General features: G+C 44.5%; 2 protein-coding genes and 1 long non-coding RNA gene across 6 annotated transcripts in view; 2 read left to right on the top strand and 1 right to left on the bottom strand.

The window, feature by feature from the left end:
* Nucleotides 1-5,411, top strand: part of LOC143766473 (uncharacterized) — a 175,007-nt gene extending 169,596 nt beyond the window's left edge. For all 4 annotated transcript variants that reach the window (XM_077254187.1, XM_077254186.1, XM_077254185.1 and 1 more), the window contains one exon: nt 2,842-5,411. In XM_077254187.1, the coding sequence (XP_077110302.1) occupies nt 2,842-5,225 (2,384 nt within the window). In that variant the 3' untranslated portion in view covers nt 5,226-5,411. The remainder of the gene's footprint in view (nt 1-2,841) is intronic.
* Nucleotides 1-23,961, top strand: part of LOC143766477 (uncharacterized) — a 511,034-nt gene that overhangs the window by 255,936 nt on the left and 231,137 nt on the right. The gene's annotated exons all lie outside the window — the stretch shown is intronic.
* LOC143766479 (uncharacterized) overlaps nt 1-23,961 on the bottom strand; it is an 85,273-nt gene that overhangs the window by 14,824 nt on the left and 46,488 nt on the right. The window lies entirely within an intron of this gene.

The raw sequence follows: 23,961 nt of genomic DNA, 5'->3' as shown, positions 1-23,961 counted from the left end.
AAAAAACAAAAACTTGATCTTTCATCTCTACTCTCCTGCGGGGGAGAAGAGATGAATTCCGCCTTCAGCACCACAGCGGGGGGGACAGCGCTTACTGTAGCGCTGTCTCTCCTGCCGGCGGTACGTGCACACGGAGGAGAGTGCACACTGTTCTCCGTGTGCACGTGTGCAGGACGTATTGCTGTCCGTGCTGCTGGTAAAAAACGGACATGTCTACGTGTTTTGCACACGGACACACGGTCCGTGTGAAAACACGCACATGTGCAGAAACACATAGATTCTAATGGGTCTACGTGTGTCACTGTCTCCGGTACGTGAGAAAACTGTCACTACACGTACCGGAGACACTGACGTGTGAAAGAGGCCTTACTCCACAGAACAGTAGGTAACATTGTGCCCCAAGCCCAGGGGTCTCTGTGTAAGATGGGAAGAATAGACAGATAACCGTGTCAGAACCAGGAGGCCAGAGAAAATACTAACTCAGGAGACATAAGAGTAGTCAGTAAACAGGCTGGGGTCACAACAAGAAACAAATACAGAAGTCGGGAACTGAGCACAGAGGACTGAACAACAGGAGATCAAGGCTGTATTTGGCAGCTTCCGGCAATATGCTTCAAGCTGTAGTAAGGTGTGGTGCTTTCGAAGTCCAACTCTGATTGCCCAAGGTGTTCTCAATCTCAGGCGGACATATTGCATGTGCTTTGGCATTGTCCCAGATTGTCCTCCTATTGGATTGTAGTATTGAACCGCATTGGAGTGGTGTATGGGTACGTTATCCCTAGGGATCCATTGATATGTATATTAGGGTATGTGGAGGCAATATTAACTGACAATACGACTAAAATTGTAATTGCAAGATTATTGTTTGCTGCAAGGAAACTGCAAAATATTGGGTTAGAGAGGAGCCTCCGTCCAGACGCGAATTCATTGCTCAAACGAACCACATAATTGAGCTTGAGAAAAGTATTTACACCAGGAGAGACGAGCTGGATTTCTTCCATAAATTATGGCAGCTGTGGTTGGATAGGATTAATTAATGTTATACCAGTATATAGTATTATAGAGTACAACTTATGGTAAACTGGAACTCTGTTTGATATTGTCAACTATGGACAAATTATTGTTTGCTCCTTATATGGTCTCCATCGGGAGGGGGGGGGGTTAATTTACTGTAAAACATAAAATAAGTATGAACATGTGATCTGTTGTAAATCTTGTTATGGTTAATACAAATTTATCTGATTAAAAAAGGTGTGGTGCTTTTCCAATTGGCTAACACAGGGAGCAGATTACTGCAGCTGACAGCACACACACACATACTGCCAGACTAGATGGTACTACAGATGCCAGACACCCCAATCTTAGTGGCTGGGCAGAGCCTGCACCGCCAAGAGCTTCTGGTTCCAACCCCACCTCTGTTACCAGCATCTCCTGCAGAATGAGTAAGGCCGCGTCTGGTGTCTGAAGCAGACCTTGCAGGAGCAGATCCCAGAGGAGATGGGACACACCATTTGCAGAATCCCTAATATGACAAAATTGCAGAAAACCAGAGCAGATGAAATCCCTTTAACCCCTTTCTGACCTCGGATCGGATAGTACGTCCGAGGTCAGAGCCCCCGCTTTGATGTGGTCTTCGGCGGTGAGCCCACATTAAAGCCGCGACATGTCAGCTGTTTTGAACAGCTGACATGTGCTCGCAATAGCAATCACCCCCCTTTCGCCCCATTCAAAATAAAACAATAAAAAAAATAAAATATACACATATTTGGTATTGCCGCATTCAGAATCGCCCGCTCTATCAATAAAAATAACGACTAACCTGATCACTAAACGGCGTAGCGAGAATTCAATTTGAAACGCCAGAATGAGGTTTTTTTGGTCACCGAGACATTGCATTAAAATGCAATAACGGGCGATCAAAAGAATGTATCTGCACCAAAATGGTATCATTAAAAATGTCAGCTCAGCACACAAAAAATAAACCAACCCAACCCCAGATCTCAAAAAATGGAGACGCTACAGCTATTGAAAAATTGCACATTTCTTTTTTTTTAGCAAAGTTTGGAAATTTGTTTTACCACTTAGATAAAAAATAACCTAGACATGTTTGGTGTCTATGAACTCGTAATGACCTGCAAAATCATAATAGCAGGTCAGTTTTAGCATTTGGTGAGCCTAGCAAAATAAGCCAAACAAAAAACAAGTGTGGGATTGCACTTTTTTGCAATTTCACCGCACTTGTAATTTTTTTCCTGTTTTCTAGTACACGTCATGCTAAAACCAATGATGTCGTTCAACAGTACAACTTGTACTGCAAAAAATAAGCACCATATGGCCATATTGACGGAAAAATAAAAAAGGTATGGCTCTGGGAATGAGAGCGAAAAATGAAAATGCAAAACCAAATAAGCTGGAGTCATAAAGGGGTTAAAGTGACTCCATTTTGTAAACTATAACGCTCAATAAATTAATCTATTGGAATAGTGACTATTTTGACTCCACTGGCAGTTTTCAGATATTAGCACGATCAGTGGATATCGGAAAGGGAAAACTGCAAATATCCCAAGTTATGACCCAACACATAGTGCCCAGATTGTGCTCCATGAGATACACGTGACGTAAAATAAGTGATTTCTTCTCACTATAGTAATGCCAAAAGTATGGATGTTTAATGTGGTTTGAGCACAGTCTAGTAAACTGTAAACTGTCATTGTCTTGGTGAATAATTCAATAATTTTGCATAACTTGCCATTTTTGCAGACTGTTTAAGTAGAAATGGTCAAAAATATAGAACTGAAGGATATTTTATTCTAAAATAATAATTGGTTTTATTCTTGATAGATGACCGTACCAGGAGATCAGCAGGACAGCTGACATCTTCAATGTTTAAATCAGATGATTATGAGATCCCACAGGATACAATTGAAGGGAATGCCATTACTCCAAATATACCATCATCCCTTCACCGCAAAGATCTGTCATCTGATCCTGTGGAACAGATCCTATCTTCTGATTCATTACGGACTACTAAGGAAAATCAAAGTCACAAAATAAGCATTAAAAAACGAACTGCTCCTAAAGCAATGAAGACATTTTCATTTTCAGAATATGGAAATAGTTTTCCCCTAGAAAAGTCCTTTCTCAAACAACAAAACCTTCACAAAGCAGACAATAGAATTTCTTGTTCCAACTGTGGGAGATGTTTTAACCAGAAATCAGATTTTGTCAGTCACCAGAGAATTTACACAGAGGAGAAGCCATTTTCATGTTCAGAATGTGGAAAATGTTTTATTCGGAAAGCGCAGCTTGTTACCCACCAAAGAACTCACACAGGAGAGAAGCCTTTTTCCTGTTTAGAATGTGGGAAATGTTTTAACCAGAAAGCGCATCTTGTTAGCCACCAGAAAACCCACACAGGAGAGAAGCCTTTTTCTTGTTCAGATTGTGGGAAATGTTTTAACCAGAAATGGAATCTTGTTAGCCACCAGAAAACCCACACAGGGGAGAAACATTTTTCATGTTCAGAATGTGGGAAATGTTTTCTAGATGAATCAATTCTTGTCAGACATCATAGGTCTCACACAGGGGAGAAGCCTTTTTCCTGTTCAGAATGTGGGAAATGTTTTAACCACAAAGCAAATCTTGTTAGCCACCAGAAAACCCACACAGGGGAGAAGCCTTTTTCATGTTCAGAATGTGGGAAATGTTTTATCCAGAAATCGAATCTTGTTAGCCACCAGAAAACCCACACAGGGGAGAAGCCTTTTTCATGTTCAGAATGTGGGAAATGTTTTAACCAGAAATCGAATCTTGTTAGCCACCAGAAAACCCACACAGGGGAGAAGCCTTTTTCCTGTTCAGAATGTGGGAAATGTTTTAACCAGAAAGCACATCTTGTTAGCCACCAGAAAACCCACACAGGAGAGAAGCCTTTTTCTTGTTCAGAATGTGGGAAATGTTTTACAGATAAAAATGTTCTTATCAGACATCATAGATCTCACACAGGGGAGAAGCCTTTTTTCTGTTTAGAATGTGGGAAATGTTTTCTAGATAAATCAATTCTTGTCAGACATCAAAGATCTCACACAGGGGAGACGCCTTTTTCCTGTTCAGAATGTGGGAAATGTTTCAACCACAAAGCAAATCTTGTTAGCCACCAGAAAACCCACACAGGGGAGAAGCCTTTTTCATGTTCAGAATGTGGGAAATGTTTTACAGATAAAAAATGTCTTATCAGACATCATATATCTCACACAGGGGAGAAGCCTTTTTCCTGTTCAGAATGTGGGAAATGTTTTAACCAGAAAGCGCATCTTGTTAGCCACCAGAAAACCCACACAGGAGAGAAGCCTTTTTCTTGTTCAGAATGTGGGAAATGTTTTAACCAGAAATGGATTCTTGTTAGCCACCAGAAAACCCACACAGGGGAGAAACCTTTTTCCTGTTCAGAATGTGGGAAATATTTTAGAGATAAAAAAAGTCTTATCAGACATCATATATCTCACACAGGGGAGAAGCCTTTTTCCTGTTCAGAATGTGGGAAATGTTTTAACCAGAAAGTGCATCTTGTTAGCCACCAGAAAACCCACACAGGAGAGAAGCCTTTTTCTTGTTCAGAATGTGGGAAATGTTTTACAGATAAAAATGTTCTTATCAGACATCATAGATCTCACACAGGGGAGAAGCCTTTTTTATGTTTAGAATGTGGGAAATGTTTTCTAGATAAATCAATTCTTGTCAGACATCATAGATCTCACACAGGGGAGAAGCCTTTTTCCTGTTCAGAATGTGGGAAATGTTTTAACCGCAAAGCAAATCTTGTTAGCCACCAGAAATCCCACACAGGGGAGAAGCCTTTTTCATGTTCAGAATGTGGGAAATGTTTTAACCAGAAATCGAATCTTGTTAGCCACCAGAAAACCCACACAGGGGAGAAACCTTTTTCATGCTCAGAATGTGGGAAATGTTTTAACAGGAAAGCGGATCTTGCTAGCCACCAGAAAACCCACACGGGGAAGAAGCCTTTTTCCTGTTCAGAATGTGGGAAATGTTTTAACAGGAAATCGAATCTTGATAGCCACCAGAAAACCCACACAGGGAAGAAGCCTTTTTCCTGTTCAGAATGTGGGAAATGTTTTTACCAGAAAGTGCATCTTGTTACCCACCTAAGAACACACACGGGGAGAAGCAATTTTCATGTTCATAATGTGGAAAATGTTTTGTGAAAAAAAAAACATCTCTTTCTAGCCACCAAAGAATTCACATGGGGAGAAGCTTTTTTTTATGTTCTTAATTGTTTTTACATAGTCACATACAAGTGCTTCTCACTAAATTAGAATATTATCAAAAGTTAATTTATTTCAGTTCTTCAATGCAAAAAGTGAAACTCTTATATAGAGTCATTACAGAGTGATATAGAGTCATTACAGAGTGATATATCTCAAGTGTTTCTTTCTGTTGATGACTACAGTATAGACCAAAAGTTTGGACACACCTCATTTAAAGATTTTTCTGTAGTTTCATGACTATGAAAGTTGTACATTCACACTGAAGGCATCAAACTATGAATTAACACATGTGGAATTGTATACTTAACAAAAAAGTGTGAAACAACTGAAATTATGTCTTATATTCTAGGTTCTTCAAAGTAGCCACCTTTTGCTTTGATGACTGCTTTGCACACTCTTGGCATTCTCTTGATGAGCTTCAAGAGGTAGTCACCGGGAATGGTTTTCACTTCACAGGTGTGCCCTGACAGGTTTAATAGGTGGGATTTCTTGCCTTATAAGGCTTTTTTCACACTAGAGTCGTACTCGGCCCGTCGCAGTGCGTCGGGCCGACGTACCAATGCTAGCGTTGTAAGCGCCGCACAACGGGTGCAGCGGATGCTGTTTTTCAACGCATCCGCTGCCCCATTGTGAGGTGCGGGGAGGCGAGGGCGGAGTTCCGGCCACGCATGCGCGGTCGGAAAAGATGTTCACGACGCAGCAAAAAACGTTGCAAGCAACGTTTTTTTGCTGCTGACAGTCCGCCACAACACGACGCAACCGTCGCATGACGGTTGCGACGTGTGTTAATCCTTCGCAATGTGTCGCGTAATGTTAGTCTATGGAGAAAAAAATGCATCCTGCAAGCACTTTTGCAGGATGCGTTTTTTCTGCCAAACGACGCAGTGCGACGGATTGCAAAAAACGCTAGTGTGAAAGTACCCTAAATGGGGTTGGGACCATCAGTTGTGTTGTGCAGAAGTCTGGTGGATACACAGCTGATAGTCCTACTGAATAGACTGTTAGAATTTGTATTATGGCAAGAAAAAAGCAGCTAAGTAAAGAAAAACGAGTGGCCATCATTACTTTAAGAAATGAAGGTCAGTCAGTCCGAAAAATTGGGAAAACTTTCAAAGTGTCCCCAAGTGCAGTGGCAAAAACCATCAAGCGCTGCAAAGAAACTGGCTCACATGAGGACTGCCCCAGGAAAGGAAGACCAAGAGTCACCTCTGGTTCTGAGGATAAGTTTATCCAAGTCACCAGCCTCAGAAATTGCAGGTTAACAGCAGCTCAGATTAGAGACCAGGTCAATGCCACACAGAGTTCTAGCAGCAGACACATCTCTGCAACAGCTGTTAAGAGGAGACTTTGTGCAGCAGGCCTTCATGGTAAAATAGCTGCTAGGAAACCACTGCTAAGGACAGGCAACAAGTAGTAGAAACTTGTTTGGGCTAAAGAACACAAGGAATGGACATTAGATCACTGGAAATCTGTGCTTTGATCTGATGAGTCCAAATTTGAGATCTATGGTTCCAACCACCGTGTCTTTGTGCGACGCAGAAAAGATGAACGGATGGACTCTACATGCCTGGTTCCCACCGTGAAGCATCGAGGAGGTGTGATGGTGTGGGGGTGCTTTGCTGGTGACACTGTTGGGGATTTATTCAAAATTATAGGCACACTGAACCAGCATGGCTACCACAGCATCTTGCAGCGGCATGCGATTCCATCTGGTTTGCATTTAGTTGGACCATCATTTATTTTTCAACAGGACAATGACCCCAAACACACCTCCAGGCTGTGTAAGGGCTATTTGACCAAGGAGAGTGATGGTGTGCTATGCCAGATGACCTGGCCTCCAGTCACCAGACCTGAACCCAATCGAGATGGTTTGGGGCGAGCTGGACCGCAGAGTGAAGGCAAAAGGGCCAACAAGTGCTAAGCATCTCTGGGAACTCCTTCAAGATTGTTGGAAGACCATTCCCGGTGACTACCTCTTGAAGCTCATCAAGAGAATGCCAAGATTGTGCAAAGCAGTCATCAAAACAAAAGGTGGCTACTTTGAAGAACTTACAATATTGTTGTTTCACACTTTTTTGTTAAGTACATAATTCCACATGTGTTAATTCATAGTTTTGATGCCTTCAGTGTGAATGTACGATTTTCATAGTCATGAAGATACAGAAAAAATTTAAATGAGAAGGTGTGTCCAAACTTTTGGTCTGTACTGTATATCCTACAGCCAATTAAAACCCAAAAGTCATTATGTCCGTAAATTAGAATAAAAACACCTGCAATGGCTTCCAAAACGTTTAAAAATGGTCCCTTAGTCTGTTTCAGTAGGCTCCACAATCATGAGGAAGACTGCTGACTGGACAGATGTCTAGAAGGCAGTCATTGACACACTCCAGAAGGAGGGTAAGTCACTGAAAAATATTATTATTTCAATAATGAAAAAATATAGATTGCTTAACATATGCAGGTTCTAACTAGCAAATAGATACTCTGGATAGTGAGGGACTGAGTTATTTTTAGGATTTTGGCCTATACATCTGGTCTCTGTTTGTATGAACTATAGGGCTTTTGCCAGAATTGTCAATATGTGGCTATTTAGAGATAGTAAATGATTCTTCAAGGTCACAGGCTATATGCTTAAGCATTTCAAAATGAGGTAATGTACAAATAACTAACATGCATATTCCGCAAAGTTACTAGTGTTCTTCTAATATGGTAGAGGGTATGAACATAGCGGCTAGGGTTGAGCGACTTTTACTTTTTTGGATCGAGTCGGGTTTCGCGAAACCCGACTTTCTCAAAAGTCGAGTGGAGTGAAATCGGCTGATTATCGCGCAAAGTCGGGATCGACGGAAACACGAAACCCAATGTAAGTCAATGGGGAAGCAAAGTAGTCAGTGAGTGGAGGACAAGAAAACACCTACAGTGCCCATTTTAATGTCAAAAACATCAATTCGTGTCACTTAAGCTTGTGAATCTTAATTTACCTTATAATAATAGTTAGGCATTGAAAATTGGGGGTCATTTGGCTAAAGTGGGGAGGGGGTAGGGCTGGCTCAAGTTTTTTGTGGGCCCAGGAAACGCGGACTACATCACGGCGGTTGAGCAGGGAGAGGTCAGTATTTCAACTTTGCAAGTGCTGTGATCCTGAGCAAGCAGGGGGGGCCCACTCGTTCGCATTGGCACTGGCACAGGGCCCCTCAAAGTACGGCGTTGTGTTTGATGGCGGGGGCGCCTCCCACCGGCAGAGACACTTGCGTACTATGAGGGGCCCTGTGACAGTGACGTCGCCAACAAGTATGCCCTCCCCACCTAATGAAGGAACCTGCACTTTCATCTGCGCCTTCCTCTTTCTCCTTGTGTAAGGTGGTATAGTATGCGGGAAGGGGAACCTGACTTTCAGCAGGGTCACATTCTGGCTGTGTAGAGTGGAAGGGGAATGTAGTGGTCTTGGTCAATGTACCAGCAGACTCATGTAGCACTGGCTGGGCAATGGGCAGGATGAGGAGGAAACACAGATATAGGTCCAAATAATAAAGTGGGCTAAATGCCGTTCAAAATTGGTAACAGGACTAACCAGGCGGCATTGCTTTGTTCAGTGGAGGACAACTGTAATGAGAGGAAGACACAGTTAGTAGGCCCAAATAATAAAGTGGGCCAAATAAAGTTTAAAATTGGTAACAGGAGTAAACAGGCGGCACTGCTTTGTTCAGTGGAGGAGAACACCAAAGAGTGGCAGACACCGTTAGTAGGGCCCAACCAAACTAGTCGGCCAAATGCAGTTTAATATCTGATATAGGCCGAAAGCCTGAAGATTGAAGCTCAGCTTTGTTCAGTGGAGAACACAAAGGAGCGGCAGACACCATTAGTAGGGCCCAACCAAACTAGTAGGCCAAATGCAGTTTAATATCTGATATAGGCCGAAAGCCTGAAGATTGAAGCTCAGCTTTGTTCAGTGGAGGACAACTAAAAGCAGCGGCAGACACCGTTACTAGGGCTCAACCAAACGAGTAGGCGAAATGCAGTGTCATTCAAAATATAGGCCGAAAGCCTGAAAATTTGAAGCTCAGCTATATTCAGTGGAGGACAACACCAAGGAGCGGCAGACACCGTTAGTAGGCCCAAGCAAACAAGTAGGCCAAATGCAGTTTAATATCTGACACCGGATGAAAATTGAGTCTCAGCTTTATTCAGTGGAGGACAACTGTAATGGGAGGCAGACACAATAAGTAGGCCTAAATAAGTAATTAGGCAAAATTAAGTTAAAAATTGGTAAGTGGAGTACACAGGCGGCATATCGTGGTTCAGCGGAGGAGGGCAGGTGTAATTAGTGGCTCTGACACACTGTGTAGGCCTAAAATAAAAAGTAAGGCTATATTCAGTTCACAATTGGTAAGAGGAGTACACAGGCGGCATAGCTGGGTTCAGCGGTGGAGGACAACTGTTGTGAGAGTCTGACACAGTTACCAGGCCCAAATAAGTAAGTAGGCTAAATGCTGTTCTAAATTGGTAAGAGGAGTACACAGGCGGCCTAGCTTTTTCCAGCGGGGGACAGTTGTAATTGTAATGTGTGGCGAAGAAAGACAGGCAGACAGAGGCCTAAAATTAAAAAAGGTGGCAAAATGCAGTTCAAAACTGCTAGCAGGACTAACCAGGCGGCCTAGCTTTTTCCAGCGGGGACAGTTGTAATGTGGGGCGCAGACAGACAGCCAGACAAGCCTAAAATAAAAAAGGTGGTTTCATGCAGTTCAAAACTGCTAGCAGGACTACCCAGGCGGCCTAGCTTGTTTTAGCGGGGGACAGTTCTAATGTGTGGCGCACACAGACAGAGGCCTAAAATAAAAAAAGGTGGCTTCATGCAGTTCAAAACTACTAGCAGGACTACCCAGGCGGCCTAGCTTGTTTCAAGCGGGGGACAGTGGTAATGTGGGGCGCAGACAGACAGACAGGCCTAAAATAAAAAAAGGTGGCTAAATGCAGTTCGAAACTGCTAGCAGGACTAACCACTCGGCCTAGCTTGTTTCAGCGTGGGAGGACAACTGTTATGAGAGGCTGACACAGTTACTAGGCACAAATAAGTAAGTAGGCTAAATGCAGTTCAAAATTGGTAACAGGAGTACACAGGCGCCATTGGTTTGTTCAGTGGAGGACAGCTGTATTGAGTGGCGCAGACAGACACAGGTAGTAGGCCTAAAATAAAAAAAGTAGGCTCTATGCAGTTTAAAATAGGTTACAGGGTACACAGACAGCTTTGGTTTGTTCAGTGGAGGACGACTGTAAGGAGTGGATGACACAGTCAGGCCAAAATAAAAAAGTGAGGTAAATGTCTGCCAAACAAATTTTCATAAACAAACAGGTGGCATAGCTACGTACAGGGGTGGGCTCCTCTGCAGAGTAGCAGACAGTGGTAGTTGGCGCAAAGTATTAACTGGTGTAAATGGAGGCCAGGGCCCCTGTATATTTTTACTATCATCTATCATTTCAACACATTTTTATTGGCAGTGCCATTGAAGGATTTATCAGCACAGACTACACAGTGGTGCACCCAGGAGAGGTAAGTTTTGCAAGTGGTAGAGCGCTGTTCGACCTTGGGGGGGACACTCTCGTGGGTGGCGGTACTGGCCCAGGGCCCCTCATATTACGATGGTGTGTCTGACGTTGGTTGTGCACCACCACTGCCAGAGACACTTCATTGTAGTATGACGGACCCTGTGCCGTCGCCCAAGAGTGGGCACACCCACCTGTCCAGGCAAACGGCACTCGCACGGGTGCTTGCGCCAGGTGGTGACCACGGCTCTGTGGGGGGAGTCAGCCCATTTAAGGAGGTATAAAAATGGCATATGGTGGACATTCAGCAGCTGCAAATGGAGGAATTGGAGCAGTCAGTAAGAGGAGGCCAAAAGCAAGACTTTTTTTCAGGCAAGCTACATGTCAGCAGGGGAAGGTGGGGCAAAATAATTAGAAATCGATGATTGGTTCATTTTAATGAAGGTTAGATCATCAACATTTTGGGTAGCCAGACGAGTCCTTTTTTCCGTCAGTATTGAACCAGCAGCACTGAATACTCTTTCAGATAGCACACTAGCAGCTGGGCAAGCGAGCTCCTGTAATGCATATTCTGCCAATTCAGGCCAGGTGTCTATTTTAGATGCCCAGTAATCAAAGGGGAATGACGTGTGAGGGAAAACATCGATAAGGGAGGAAAAATAGTTCGTAACCATACTGGACAAATGTTGTCTCCTGTCACTTTGAATTGATGCAGCAGTACCTGTCGTGTCTGCGGTCATTGCAAAATCACTCCACAACCTGGTCATGAAACCCCTCTGTCCAACGCCACTTCTGATTTGTGCACCTCTAACACCTCTGCCATGTTGCCCACTACGCCTTGTGTGAGAACCATCACCGCCGCTGTGTGCTGGGAATGCCTGAACCAAACGGTCTACAAGAGTTGCTTGTTTGGTAGCCAATATTTGCGCAAGGTTCTCATGTGGCATGATATTTTGCAATTTCCCTTTATAGCGTGGATCCAGGAGGCAGTAATCGTCATCGGTCATCATTTTGATAATGCGAGGGTCCCTTTTTAGGATACGCAAGGCATAATCAGCCATGTGGGCCAATGTTCCAGGTGTCAAATCACAGCTTATGCTGGGTTGAGGAGCACTTTCTGGCAAATCAACATCACTTGTCTCCCGCAAAAACCCTGTACCTGACCTTGCAACGCCACCAGTTTCTATTGCCCCCTGAGAAGCTTCCTTCTCCCATAAATATTCATCCCCATCATCCTCCTCGTCCGCCACCTCGTCCAGGAGAGTTCCGTGAGCAGACAATGGCTGACTGTCATCAAGGCTTCCCTCATCCTCGGCCGCCTGCTCCTTAATGTGCGTCAAACTTTGCATCAGCAGACCCATTAGTGGAATGCTCATGCTTATGACGGCGTCGTCTGCACTTAACAGCCGTGTGCATTCCTAAAAAAACACTGAAGGACTTGACAGAGGTCTTGTAGCTTCGACCACTGCACACCTGACAACTCCATGTCTGCCATCCAACTGCCTGCCCGTGTATGTGTATCCTCCCACAAATACATTACAGCACGCCTCTGTTCACACAGCCTCTGAAGCATGTGCACTGTGGAGTTCCACCTTGTTGCAACGTCGATTATTAGGTGGTGCTGGGCAAGCTTCAATGATCGCTGATGGTTCTGCATACGGCTGGGGTGTACGGGTGACCGGCGGATGTGCAAGCAAAGTCTTCGCACCTTCAGGAGCAGGTCTGGTAACCCCGGATAACTTTTCAGGAAGCACTGCACCACCAGGTTCAAGGTGTGAGCCAGGCAAGGTATGTGTTTCAGTTCTAAAAGGGCTATGGCAGCCATAAAATTCCTTCTGTTATCACTGACTACCTTGCCTGCCTCAAGATGTACACTGCCCAGCCATGACTGAGTTTCTTGCTGCAAGAACTCGGCCAGAACTTCCGCAGTGTGTCTGTTGTCGCCCAAACACTTCATTTCCAACACAGCCTGCTGACGCTTACCACTAGCTGTTCCATAATGTGTTCAACACTGGCAGCTGCGGATGGAGTGGTAGGGCAACTGCGCTCTGTGGTCGAGGTTTCGCTTCTGGAGGAGGAGGAGGAGGGGTGTCGAACGCCTACTGCCAACTGTTACCTAGACCGTGGGCTAGGCAGAACTGTCCCACTATGGCTGTCCCCTGTGGACCCTGCATCCACCACATTAACCCAGTGCGCCAAGATGGACACGGAACGTCCCTGGCCATGCCTACTGGTCCATGCATCTGTTGTGAGGTGCACCTTTCTACTGACTGATTGCCTGAGTGCATGGACAATGCGGTCTTTGACATGCTGGTGGAGGACTCGGATGGCTTTTGTCGCAAAGAAGTGTCGACTGGGTAGGTCATAGCGTGGTACTGCGTAGGCCATCAGGGCTTTGAAAGCTTCGCTTTCAACCAACCGGTAGAGCATCATCTCTAACGAGATTAGTCTAGCAATGTGGGCGTTCAAACCCTGTGTACGCGGATGTGAGGATGAGTGCTTCCTTTTCCTAACGAGAGTCTCTTGTAGGGTGAGCTGGACTGGAGAGATGCATATGGTGGAACTAGCGGGGGTGGTGGTGGACATGGCAGATTGAGAGAGGGTTGGTGAGGGTATTCTTGCTGTTGGCCTACATACAGTGTTTCCTACCAACAACCTGGTGATTCCCTGACTGCTTGGGCCTTGTGACGATACCTCCACTTTTGCTGCTGGTGGTGTCCTAAACGGTGTTCTTACAGTGAGGGAAGCAATTTTGCGTTGCTGACTAGCTTCATTCTGAGCGGGTGCATCTATGGTAGGGGACGTTTGATAGTTAGTCCAGGCTTGCAAGTGCATGCTGTTTAAATGTCTACGCATGCACGTTGTATTTAAATTTTTGACATTCTGCCCTCTGCTAAAGGTCCTTGAGCATTTCGTACAGATAACTTTGCACTGATCATTCGGATCTTGTTTAAAAAATTGCCAGACTGCACTCTTCCTACTATCGAATACCTTTTCAGGCATTGCACGCTGTGCTACTTTCACCGGATGGCCACGCTGTCCTAAAACAGTTTTTGGTTTTGACACACGGTTTTGGCCAGATACGGCCCTGCCAGATGAAAGCTGTTGCGATGTTGATGCCTGCTGCGGCTCATACTCCTCCGCTTCAGAGCTACTGCCAGCGGCACCCTGCTCCCGCAATGGCTGCCAATTGGGGTCAACAACTGGGTCATCTATCACCTCCTCAACATTGTCCTGTGCATCTTCCTCTGTGTCACCGTGTAAGGTGTTATAGCGTTTGGGACGGGGCACCATAGTCTCATCAGAGTCAGATTCTGGCTCAGTACACTGCGAGGGCAATGTTGTGATCTGAGTCAATGGAACAGCATAATAATCTAGCTGTGGCTGTGCATCTGTGCACTCCATGTCCAATTAATCTTGTAATGGCCTGTTAACAATGTCCCTTTCTAACCCAGGCACGGTATGTGTAAAGAGCTCCATGGAGTAACCTGTTGTGTCACCTGACGCATCCTTCACTGTTGTTCTAGGTGAAGGACACAAGGAAGCGACTTGTTCCTAACCGGGAGGATCCACTGACGACTCGCTGCTTTTAAATTTTGAACTTTGGGAAGAGAAGGCGAAAGAGCTAGAGGCTGAGTCAGCAAGGAAAGCCAAAACTTTTTCCTGCTGCTCCGGCTTTAAAAGCGGTTTTCCTACTCCAAGAAAAGGGAGCGTTCGAGGCCTTGTGTAGCCAGACGATGACGCTGGCTCAACAACTCGAGCCTTAGGTGCTATTTTGCTTTTCCCACTACCACCAGATGCTCCACCACCACCACCACCATCATTACCAACTGGCAATGACCGCCCACGGCCACGACCTCTTCCACCAGACTTCCTCATTCTTCGGAAAATGTAACCAAACTAACAACCGTTATATGGTACTGTCAAACAAGGTAGAAGGTGTATGTTAACTTGTGAATTTAAATCTCCCTTTCTATATGTGTGGGACGCTGCTGCTGCAAAAAATAGGCCCATTGTATAACACTACACAGTGTATGTGGCAGAAAGGGGCTGGCAGATATACACCAAACAGAACTCACGTAGATCCACTAAGTGGCAATGTAAAGCTCCCTTATTTTTTTGTTTTGGGGGGGAGACTGCAAGGAAAAAAAGACCCTCTATTACACCACACAATGTACAAGGCAGAACGTGGCTGGCAGATATACGCCAAACAGAACTCACGTAGATCCACTAAGTGGCAATGTAAAGCTCCCTTTTTATGTGTGGGACACTGCTGCAAAAAAAACAGGCCCACTGTATAACACTACAGTGTACGTGGCATAAAGAGGCTGGCAGATATACGCCAAACAGAACTCACGTAGATCCACTAAGTGGCAATGTAAAGCTCCCTTATTTTTTGTTTTGTTTCAGGAGGGGAGACTGCAGGGAAAAAAAGACCCTCTATTACACCACACAATGTACAAGGCAGAACGTGGCTGGCAGATATATGCCAAACAGAACTCACGTAGATCCACTAAGTGGCAATGTAAAGCTGCCTTTTTATGTGTGGGACACTGCTGCAAAAAAACAAACAGGCCCACTGTATAACACTACACAGTGTACGTGTCAGAAAGGGGCCGGCAGATATACACCAAACAGAACTCACGTAGATCCACTAAGTGGCAATTTAAATCTCCCTTTTTATGTGTGGGAGACTACAGCAAAAAACAGCCCCACTGTATTACGCTACACAGTGTACATGGCAGAAAGGGGCTGGCAGATATACGCCAAACAGAACTCACGTAGATCCACTAAGTGGCAATGTAAAGCTCCCTTATTTTTTTATGTTTTAGGGGGGGGGAGACTGCAGGGAAAAAAAGACCCTCTATTACACCACACAGTGTACGTGGCAGAAAGGGGCTGGCAGATATACGCCAAACAGAACTCGCGTAGATCCACTAAGTGGCAATGTAAAGCTCCCTTATTTTTTTTTGTTTTAGGGGGGGGAGACTGCAGGGAAAAAAAAGACCCTCTATTACACCACACAATGTACAAGGCAGAACGTGGCTGGCAGATATATGCCAAACAGAACTCACGTAGATCCACTAAGTGGCAATGTAAAGCTCCCTTTTTATGTGTGGGACACTGCTGCAAAAAAAAACAGGCCCACTGTATAACACTACACAGTGTACGTGGCAGAAAGGGGCTGGCAGATATACACCAAACAGAACTCACGTAGATCCACTAAGTGGCAATTTAAATCTCCCTTTTTATGTGTGGGAGACTACTGCAAAAAACAGGCTCACTGTATTACACTACACAGTGTACGTGGCAGAAAGGGGCTGGCAGATATACGCCAAACAGAACTCACGTAGATCCACTAAGTGGCAATGTAAAGCTCCCTTATTTTTTTATGTTTTAGGGGGGGGAGACTGCAGGGAAAAAAAGACCCTCTATTACACCACACAATGTACAAGGCAGAACGTGGCTGGCAGATATACGCCAAACAGAACTCGCATAGATCCACTAAGTGGCAATGTAAAGCTCCCTTTTTTTTTGGGGGGGGGAACTGCAGGGAAAAACAGGCCCTCTATTACACCACACAATGTTAGTGGCTGGCAGATATCTGAAAAAATACAAGGGCTGTAGTAGAATTTCAATCTCCCTACAATGATCAAAGGACAAGTATGGCAGCAATAAAAAGGACTGCTGCACGCAAAAGTGTGGAGAAATAAACAAGAGAACTGTGCAGAAAGAAGCAACAGGATTTTTGCTTTGAAAAAAGCAGATGGTTTGCACAGCGGCGTACACACAGCAATGCAGCTATCATGGAGCCTTAGAATGCAGCCTAAGATGCTACAGAGCTGTTGCACCAAAAAAAAAACACTGTCCCTGCAAAGAAAAGGTGGTGTTGGACAGTGGAATTAGCTACAGCACAAGCGGTTTGGGGGTTTATATTTCCTCCCTAACAATATGCCTGCTTCTGACGAAGCTGCAGCAACCTCTCCCTATGCTAACATCGGCAGAAGTAAGATGGCGGTCGGCGTGCACGCCCCTTTATAGCCCCTGTGATGCCGCAGAAAGCAAGCCAATCACTGCCATGCCCTTCTCTAAGATGATGGAAACCAAGACGTATGTCATCACGCTGCCCACACTCTGCGTGCACCTTTATTGGCTGAGAAATGGCACTGAACGCGTCATATGAAACGCGACTTTGGCGCGAAGATCGCCGACCGCATGGCCGATCCCACGCTGGGATCGGGTCGGGTTTCACGAAACACGACTTTGCCGAAAGTCGGCGATTTATGAAAATGTCCGATCCATTTCGTTCAACCCTAATAGCGGCAGATCACGATACGTGGTTATGAAACAGGAAAAATAGAAACCAATGTAAGTCCATGGGTCAAAATAGTATATATAAGCCAACCTAACTCCTGTTCAGGAGATCTCTCATACTTTGAGAATCTCCAACCCGGACCACATCAACTTCAAGATCACATGTAAGAACCACTGAATACTTGTTTTCTCTTTTATAATCTAATACTTATTTTTGAGTGCTATGAACTTACTTTTCTTAATTTTTGTAATCACTTTTTGAATAAACAAACAAGATTTGTTTTATCCACACATTTCAATATTGCTTTCCTTTCTCTCTTCACCGTGCTCTTACTTAAAAAAATAAGAAAGTGTTATTTTTTCTAGCATTATGGCGAGTACAGCCAAATCTGATTTTTGTGCTATTTTGTGTGGATTCCTTTTCCTTGCACACGGAGGAGGAGAGCTCTGCTAAACACCTGTTGTCAAAGGGCAGGAATTCCACTATTTCACGTCACAAGGATCAGACAGAGCCTACAGACAGTGAGGATTCGTGTCTCCAACCATAAAGAGCTGCATGTGTCCCATCCAGACAGAGGTCTCAGGATGGAATCAGTAAAGACACAGAGGACCATCCATTGACGCTTGGATCAATCCAGGAGAGGAAAAGATATTCTACAGGTGAGAAAATGGATTTTATTCATGATTATTCTAAGAAAAGTAATATAGAGTTTAAGTTTGTTCATAGCCATACAGATTCACAATTATGGTCCAGTTTATATAGCCAATGTGAAGCAGAGAATCTTACAATTGATAAAAGGTTTTTGTCAGTAATAAAATTACAGAGAAAGCTTCAAAATGCCATGCACATGGTCCGAGTGTACAATAATTTAGTCTTTGAAAAAACTGAAACACACACACATAAAGCATGTACTATCACACAAGACATTGATCATACTGACATACAAGGTGACACACAAGAGTCTGACGGGGATTACTTGGATTTTCCAGATTGTTTGATATTGTCAAAACATATTGAACAATTGGAAGATCAAATTGATACTCGAACAGAGTTATTATCTAAATTGCACCAAGATATAAAAAAGGTTTCTGTTCTTACAAGATCAAACAAACATGAAGACAATGCCGCCACATCATTTGTACCAGACACACAAGATCCAGATGTTTCAGTAGAAGATATATAGGCAGATGAACTACAATGGAAAAAAATTACTTGACAGAGCAGCACGAATTAAAAATACACGATCAGTTAATGAAAATTGTAGAAGACATTCCAAACTTCAATGGCAAGATGGATGCCTTTTATAATGTGGAAAAGATATATATCTTGGTACCGTGTTAGCCAGTAGATAAAAAAATATTTAGAGTTGACAGTCCTCAGTGGTTGATAACTTTTAATGGCTAACTGAAAAGATGGTAACAAATTGAAAGCTTTCGAGACTACTCAGGTCTCTTCATCAGGCACAGACTAAAGCAAAATTCTGAAGAATCACATATTTATACACAACACAGCACAGAACTGTCATTATGGGAGAGTGATAAGTGATAAACAGTTGTGTCCATGTGGGGTCATCATAACAGATGTCCGATGTTGTCCTCTGATTGGGGTCCAATCAGAGGACAACAAAACATTCACTCCATATCTAGGAACTTTCCAATACTAATGGACACAACTGTTAAAAGTGGAAATGTGTTTGTCAAATTATTTGGGAGTATGTTATACCACAAAAAGAAATTTTCTTAAATGAAAAGGGGAAAGAATATAATTGAAACAACCTAATAATTAAGAAACGGGAAGTTAAAACGCTGGAGCATACACCAAATGAGGATCTGCTCCAGAAAATAAAAAACAATTAAAAAAGAATGTATAGGTGTAACGGGGTCTGCTGTGCTGCAGTACCTCTTTCAGTACCACCCCGTGGTTCAGGAGGTCCACTTTGCTTTGGCTGGATTCTGAATGAAGGATGCTGACTGGAATTCCTTAGATTACATGGGCGCATATAAAATATCACTGCTACTCCACGTATTTCCAGTGTGACACTCTTTACTCACAACACACAGAATATAACACACAGTCACAGGGGGCGGGTCAATTGACAAGCAGCAAGCCAGACATACATTACAATAGCGGTGGCCGGAGCCTGCTGATATTTACTGTGGGAATTACAAAGGTGGGGGAGGTCAGAAGGAGAATATCTTGTCCAGGGGCGCAGCCTGTGGGCTGATGCATCTCACATGGAATCTATTATACATACATACAGTGGGACAAAAAAGTATTTAGTCAGTCAGCAATAGTGCAAGTTCCACCACTTAAAAATATGAGAGGCGTCTGTAATTTACATCATAGGTAGACCTCAACTATGGGAGACAAACTGAGAAAAAAAAATCCAGAAAATCACATTGTCTGTTTTTTTATCATTTTATTTGCATATTATGGTGGAAAATAAGTATTTGGTCAGAAACAAACAATCAAGATTTCTGGCTCTCACAGACCTGTAACTTCTTCTTTAAGAGTCTCCTTTTTCCTCCACTCATTACCTGTAGTAATGGCACCTGTTTAAACTTGTTATCAGTATAAAAAGACACCTGTGCACACCCTCAAACAGTCTGACTCCAAACTCCACTATGGTGAAGACCAAAGAGCTGTCAAAGGACACCAGAAACAAAATTGTAGCCCTGCACCAGGCTGGGAAGACTGAATCTGCAATAGCCAACCAGCTTGGAGTGAAGAAATCAACAGTGGGAGCAATAATTAGAAAATGGAAGACATACAAGACCACTGATAATCTCCCTCGATCTGGGGCTCCACGCAAAATCCCACCCCGTGGGGTCAGAATGATCACAAGAACGGTGAGCAAAAATCCCAGAACCACGCGGGGGGACCTAGTGAATGAACTGCAGAGAGCTGGGACCAATGTAACAAGGCCTACCATAAGTAACACACTACGCCACCATGGACTCAGATCCTGCAGTGCCAGACGTGTCCCACTGCTTAAGCCAGTACATGTCCGGGCCCGTCTGAAGTTTGCTAAAGAGCATTTGGATGATCCAGAGGAGTTTTGGGAGAATGTCCTATGGTCTGATGAAACCAAACTGGAACTGTTTGGTAGAAACACAACTTGTCGTGTTTGGAGGAAAAAGAATACTGAGTTGCATCCATCAAACACCATACCTACTGTAAAGCATGGTGGTGGAAACATCATGCTTTGGGGCTGTTTCTCTGCAAAGGGGCCAGGACGACTGATCCGGGTACATGAAAGAATGAATGGGGCCATGTATCGTGAGATTTTGAGTGCAAACCTCCTTCCATCAGCAAGGGCATTGAAGATGAAACGTGGCTGGGTCTTTCAACATGACAATGATCCAAAGCACACCGCCAGGGCAATGAAGGAGTGGCTTCGTAAGAAGCATTTCAAGGTCCTGGAGTGGCCTAGCCAGTCTCCAGATCTCAACCCTATAGAAAACCTTTGGAGGGAGTTGAAAGTCTGTGTTGCCATGCGAAAAACCAAAAACATCACTGCTCTAGAGGAGATCTGCATGGAGGAATGGGCCAACATACCAACAATGGTGTGTGGCAACCTTGTGAAGACTTACAGAAAACGTTTGACCTCTGTCATTGCCAACAAAGGATGTATTACAAAGTATTGAGATGAAGTTTTGTTTCTGACCAAATACTTATGTTCCACCATAAAATGCAAATAAAATGATAAAAAACAGACAATGTGATTTTCTGGATTTTTTTTTCTCAGTTTGTCTCCCATAGTTGAGGTCTACCTATGATGTAAATTACAGACGCCTCTCATCTTTTTAAGTGGTGGAACTTGCACTATTGCTGACTGACTAAATACTTTTTTGCCCCACTGTATACTGCATAACATATTCTTGGTGCTGGGGGTTCTGTAACACGGCTCCCCCTTTCAGCGACGCGATCGGCATACACAGTCTGATCCTTAAGGGATCGGTTTGGGGATGACCGAAGTTTATGGGGTTGGTACAAGTTCCGTTTGTCGACTTAGTCCATCGGCATTACCGTTTTGTTTGCCGGGTCTGTAGTGGATGGTGAAGTCCAGAGGTTGTAGGGCTAAACTCCACCGCAGTAATCTGGCATTGTCTCCGGAGACCCGATTAAGCCAGACTAGGGGATTATGGTCCGTTAGGAGGGAAAACTGTCATCCATACAAATATGGTTGTAACTTTTTGAGTGCCCATACTACCGCCAGGCACTCCTTCTCGATGGCCGCATAGCTTACTTCACGGGGCAGTAGTTTCCGACTCAGGTAAGCTACCGGGTGTTCTTGGCCGTCCGGCCTGACTTGGCTCAGTACTGCCCCCAATCCAAACAGAAGCGTCCGTGTGCACAAGGAAATGTTTAGTTGGATAAGGTGCGGCCAATACAGGGGTATTGGTGAGGGCGTCCTTTAGCTGGCGGAAGGCTTCCTCACACTCGGGTCCAGGTTACCTGGCGGGGTTGGTTCTTACGGGTCAGATCAGTGAGGGGCTTGGCTACGCTGCTGTAATTGGGGACGAATTTCCTGTAATACCCCGCTGTCCCTAGAAACACCATGACCTGGGTTTTAGTGCGTGGGGTGGGCCATTTGGCTATGGCCTCAATCTTGGCTGGTTCTGGTCACTGTTTCCCACTTCCCACCCAATGCCCCAAATACTGAACCTCCACTTTGCCCACGTGACACTTGTTTGGGTTCAGGGTGATTCCGGCCTTGTGGATCCTGTCTAATACTGTCTCTAGGTGATTTAGATGCTCTTCCCATGTCGCGCTGTAGATGGCGATGTCATCCAGGTAGGCACAAGCATAGTCCTGGAGACCATCCAGAAGCTGGTCAGCCAGCCTCTGGAAGTTCGCAGGGGCATTCTTCATCCCGAATGGCATAACTCGAAACTGGAATAAGCCAAACGGTGTGACAAATGCAGACTTGGGAATAGCGCCAGGACTAACATAGATCGATGGTGGTCAAATACTTTGCCCCCGCCAGCCGGTCTAACAGCTCATCCACGCGCGGCATGGGATACGCATCCGTCACCGTTTTCTCATTGAGCCTGCAATAGTCTACACAAAACCGTGTATTCCCATCCTCCTTGGGCACTAACACTACGGGGGATGCCCAGGGACTATCTGACTCTTCAATGACCCCTAAACGCAACATCTCTTGTATCTCTTGTCACACCCCTTCTCGTACAGACTCCGGGACGCGGAAGGGGGGTTGTCGCAGGGGGGTCTGATCCTGGGTCTCAACCTTGTGTTGTGCCAGGTGGGTGTAGCCCGGTCTCCCTGAAAACATCCTCTGTCACTGCCTCAACAACGCCTCTGCCTGCTGTCTCTCCCAGGGACCTAGGTCTTCACCCCAGTGTACCTGGTCTTATGTTTTAGACTGAGTCCTCTCTCCGCTCTGCCATCTCCATCTTGGCCAGCTCCACTTTGGTCCGCTCTGCCATCTCCATCTTGGCTAGCTCTATCCTGGTCCGCTCAGCCATCTTTTCCTTCAGATCAGTACGTACATCAGCCATCACCTCTCGTATGATCTCTACTGCAGGGTTTGGGCCATAGAACACCAGTCTGTTCTTTACCTCCCTCTGGAATTCAGTCTCCTCCACGTTCACATTCGGGGGCGCTGCACTGTCGTGTTCCATGATGGCTGCTATCAAATCTGCTTTTGTTTTGTTGCTGGCAATTAATTCTTGAGCTTCCACCAGGTCTTTTAATGTAGTCCTCTTTAACTTCTGGTAGTTGTTTTCCATTCATTCCTTTCCTCCTGTAGAAGGGGTATCATATCCCGCTGTCTGCCACCAGTGTAATGGGGTCTGCTGTGCTGCAGTACCTCTTTCAGTACCACCCCGTGGTTCAGGAGGTCCACTTTGCTTTGGCTGGATTCTGAATGAAGGACGCTGACTGGAATTCCTTAGATTACATGGGCGCATATAAAATATCACTGCTACTCCACGTATTTCCAGTGTGACACTCTTTACTCACAGCACACAGAATATAACACACAGATACAATTGACAAGCAGCAAGCCAGACATACATTACAATAGCCACAGGTGGCCGAAGCCTGCTGATATTTACTGTGGGAATTACAAAGGTGGGGGAGGTCAGAAGGAGAATATCTTGTCCAGGGGCGCAGCGTGTTGGCTGATTCATCTCACATGGAACCTATTATACATACATATACTGCATAACATATTCTTGGTGCTGGGGGTTCTGTAACAATAGGATCCTGAATTAAACTGACGAGAAATAATTAAGAAAAAAAAAACCTTTTATAATGTGATTGCGCAAACAGCTTCACCGTGCTGCAGAGAAACGACTTCAAAGCTAGAAGACATCCTGAGCTGAGGAGACTTCTATATGAAGGTATTTCTTATTGATACAGGAGCCCAATTAAGTGTTACAAAATTTGATTTGAAGCTACAACCAGATTCACCAGTTTGTAAAATTGTTGGTTTTAGTGTAAAAGGTGAAACTAAAGTTACCTTAGTTACAGTACCAATGTGACATTGGAAATACCTAGTTCTTTCAAAACAGGAATTGGCATTTGGTATTGACGTGATTCTCAAAATATACTCGGCACAAATTTTATGTAGAAATTCGGATGGGTAGTCAATCTAGAAAATCAAGTGATCTGGAAAGATTCTAGTGGTGGTAAACCTGTAGTCATTGACTCTAGTGATTATAGCCATGTTGGAAGTATTTGCTTAAATTATGTTGTGTCATCAGATCATTTGTGGCCTGAATCTGGTGGTGATGAGGATTTGACAGAAATTGTACAGCTTTTTCCTTCTCTTTGGGCACAGTTCAGGAA

Source organism: Ranitomeya variabilis, chromosome 4 (genome assembly GCF_051348905.1).
Source record: "Ranitomeya variabilis isolate aRanVar5 chromosome 4, aRanVar5.hap1, whole genome shotgun sequence".
Taxonomy (NCBI): Eukaryota; Metazoa; Chordata; class Amphibia; order Anura; family Dendrobatidae; genus Ranitomeya; species Ranitomeya variabilis.
The sequence above is the reverse complement of the archived record's forward strand: the minus strand, read 5'-3'. Positions and strand labels throughout refer to the sequence as shown.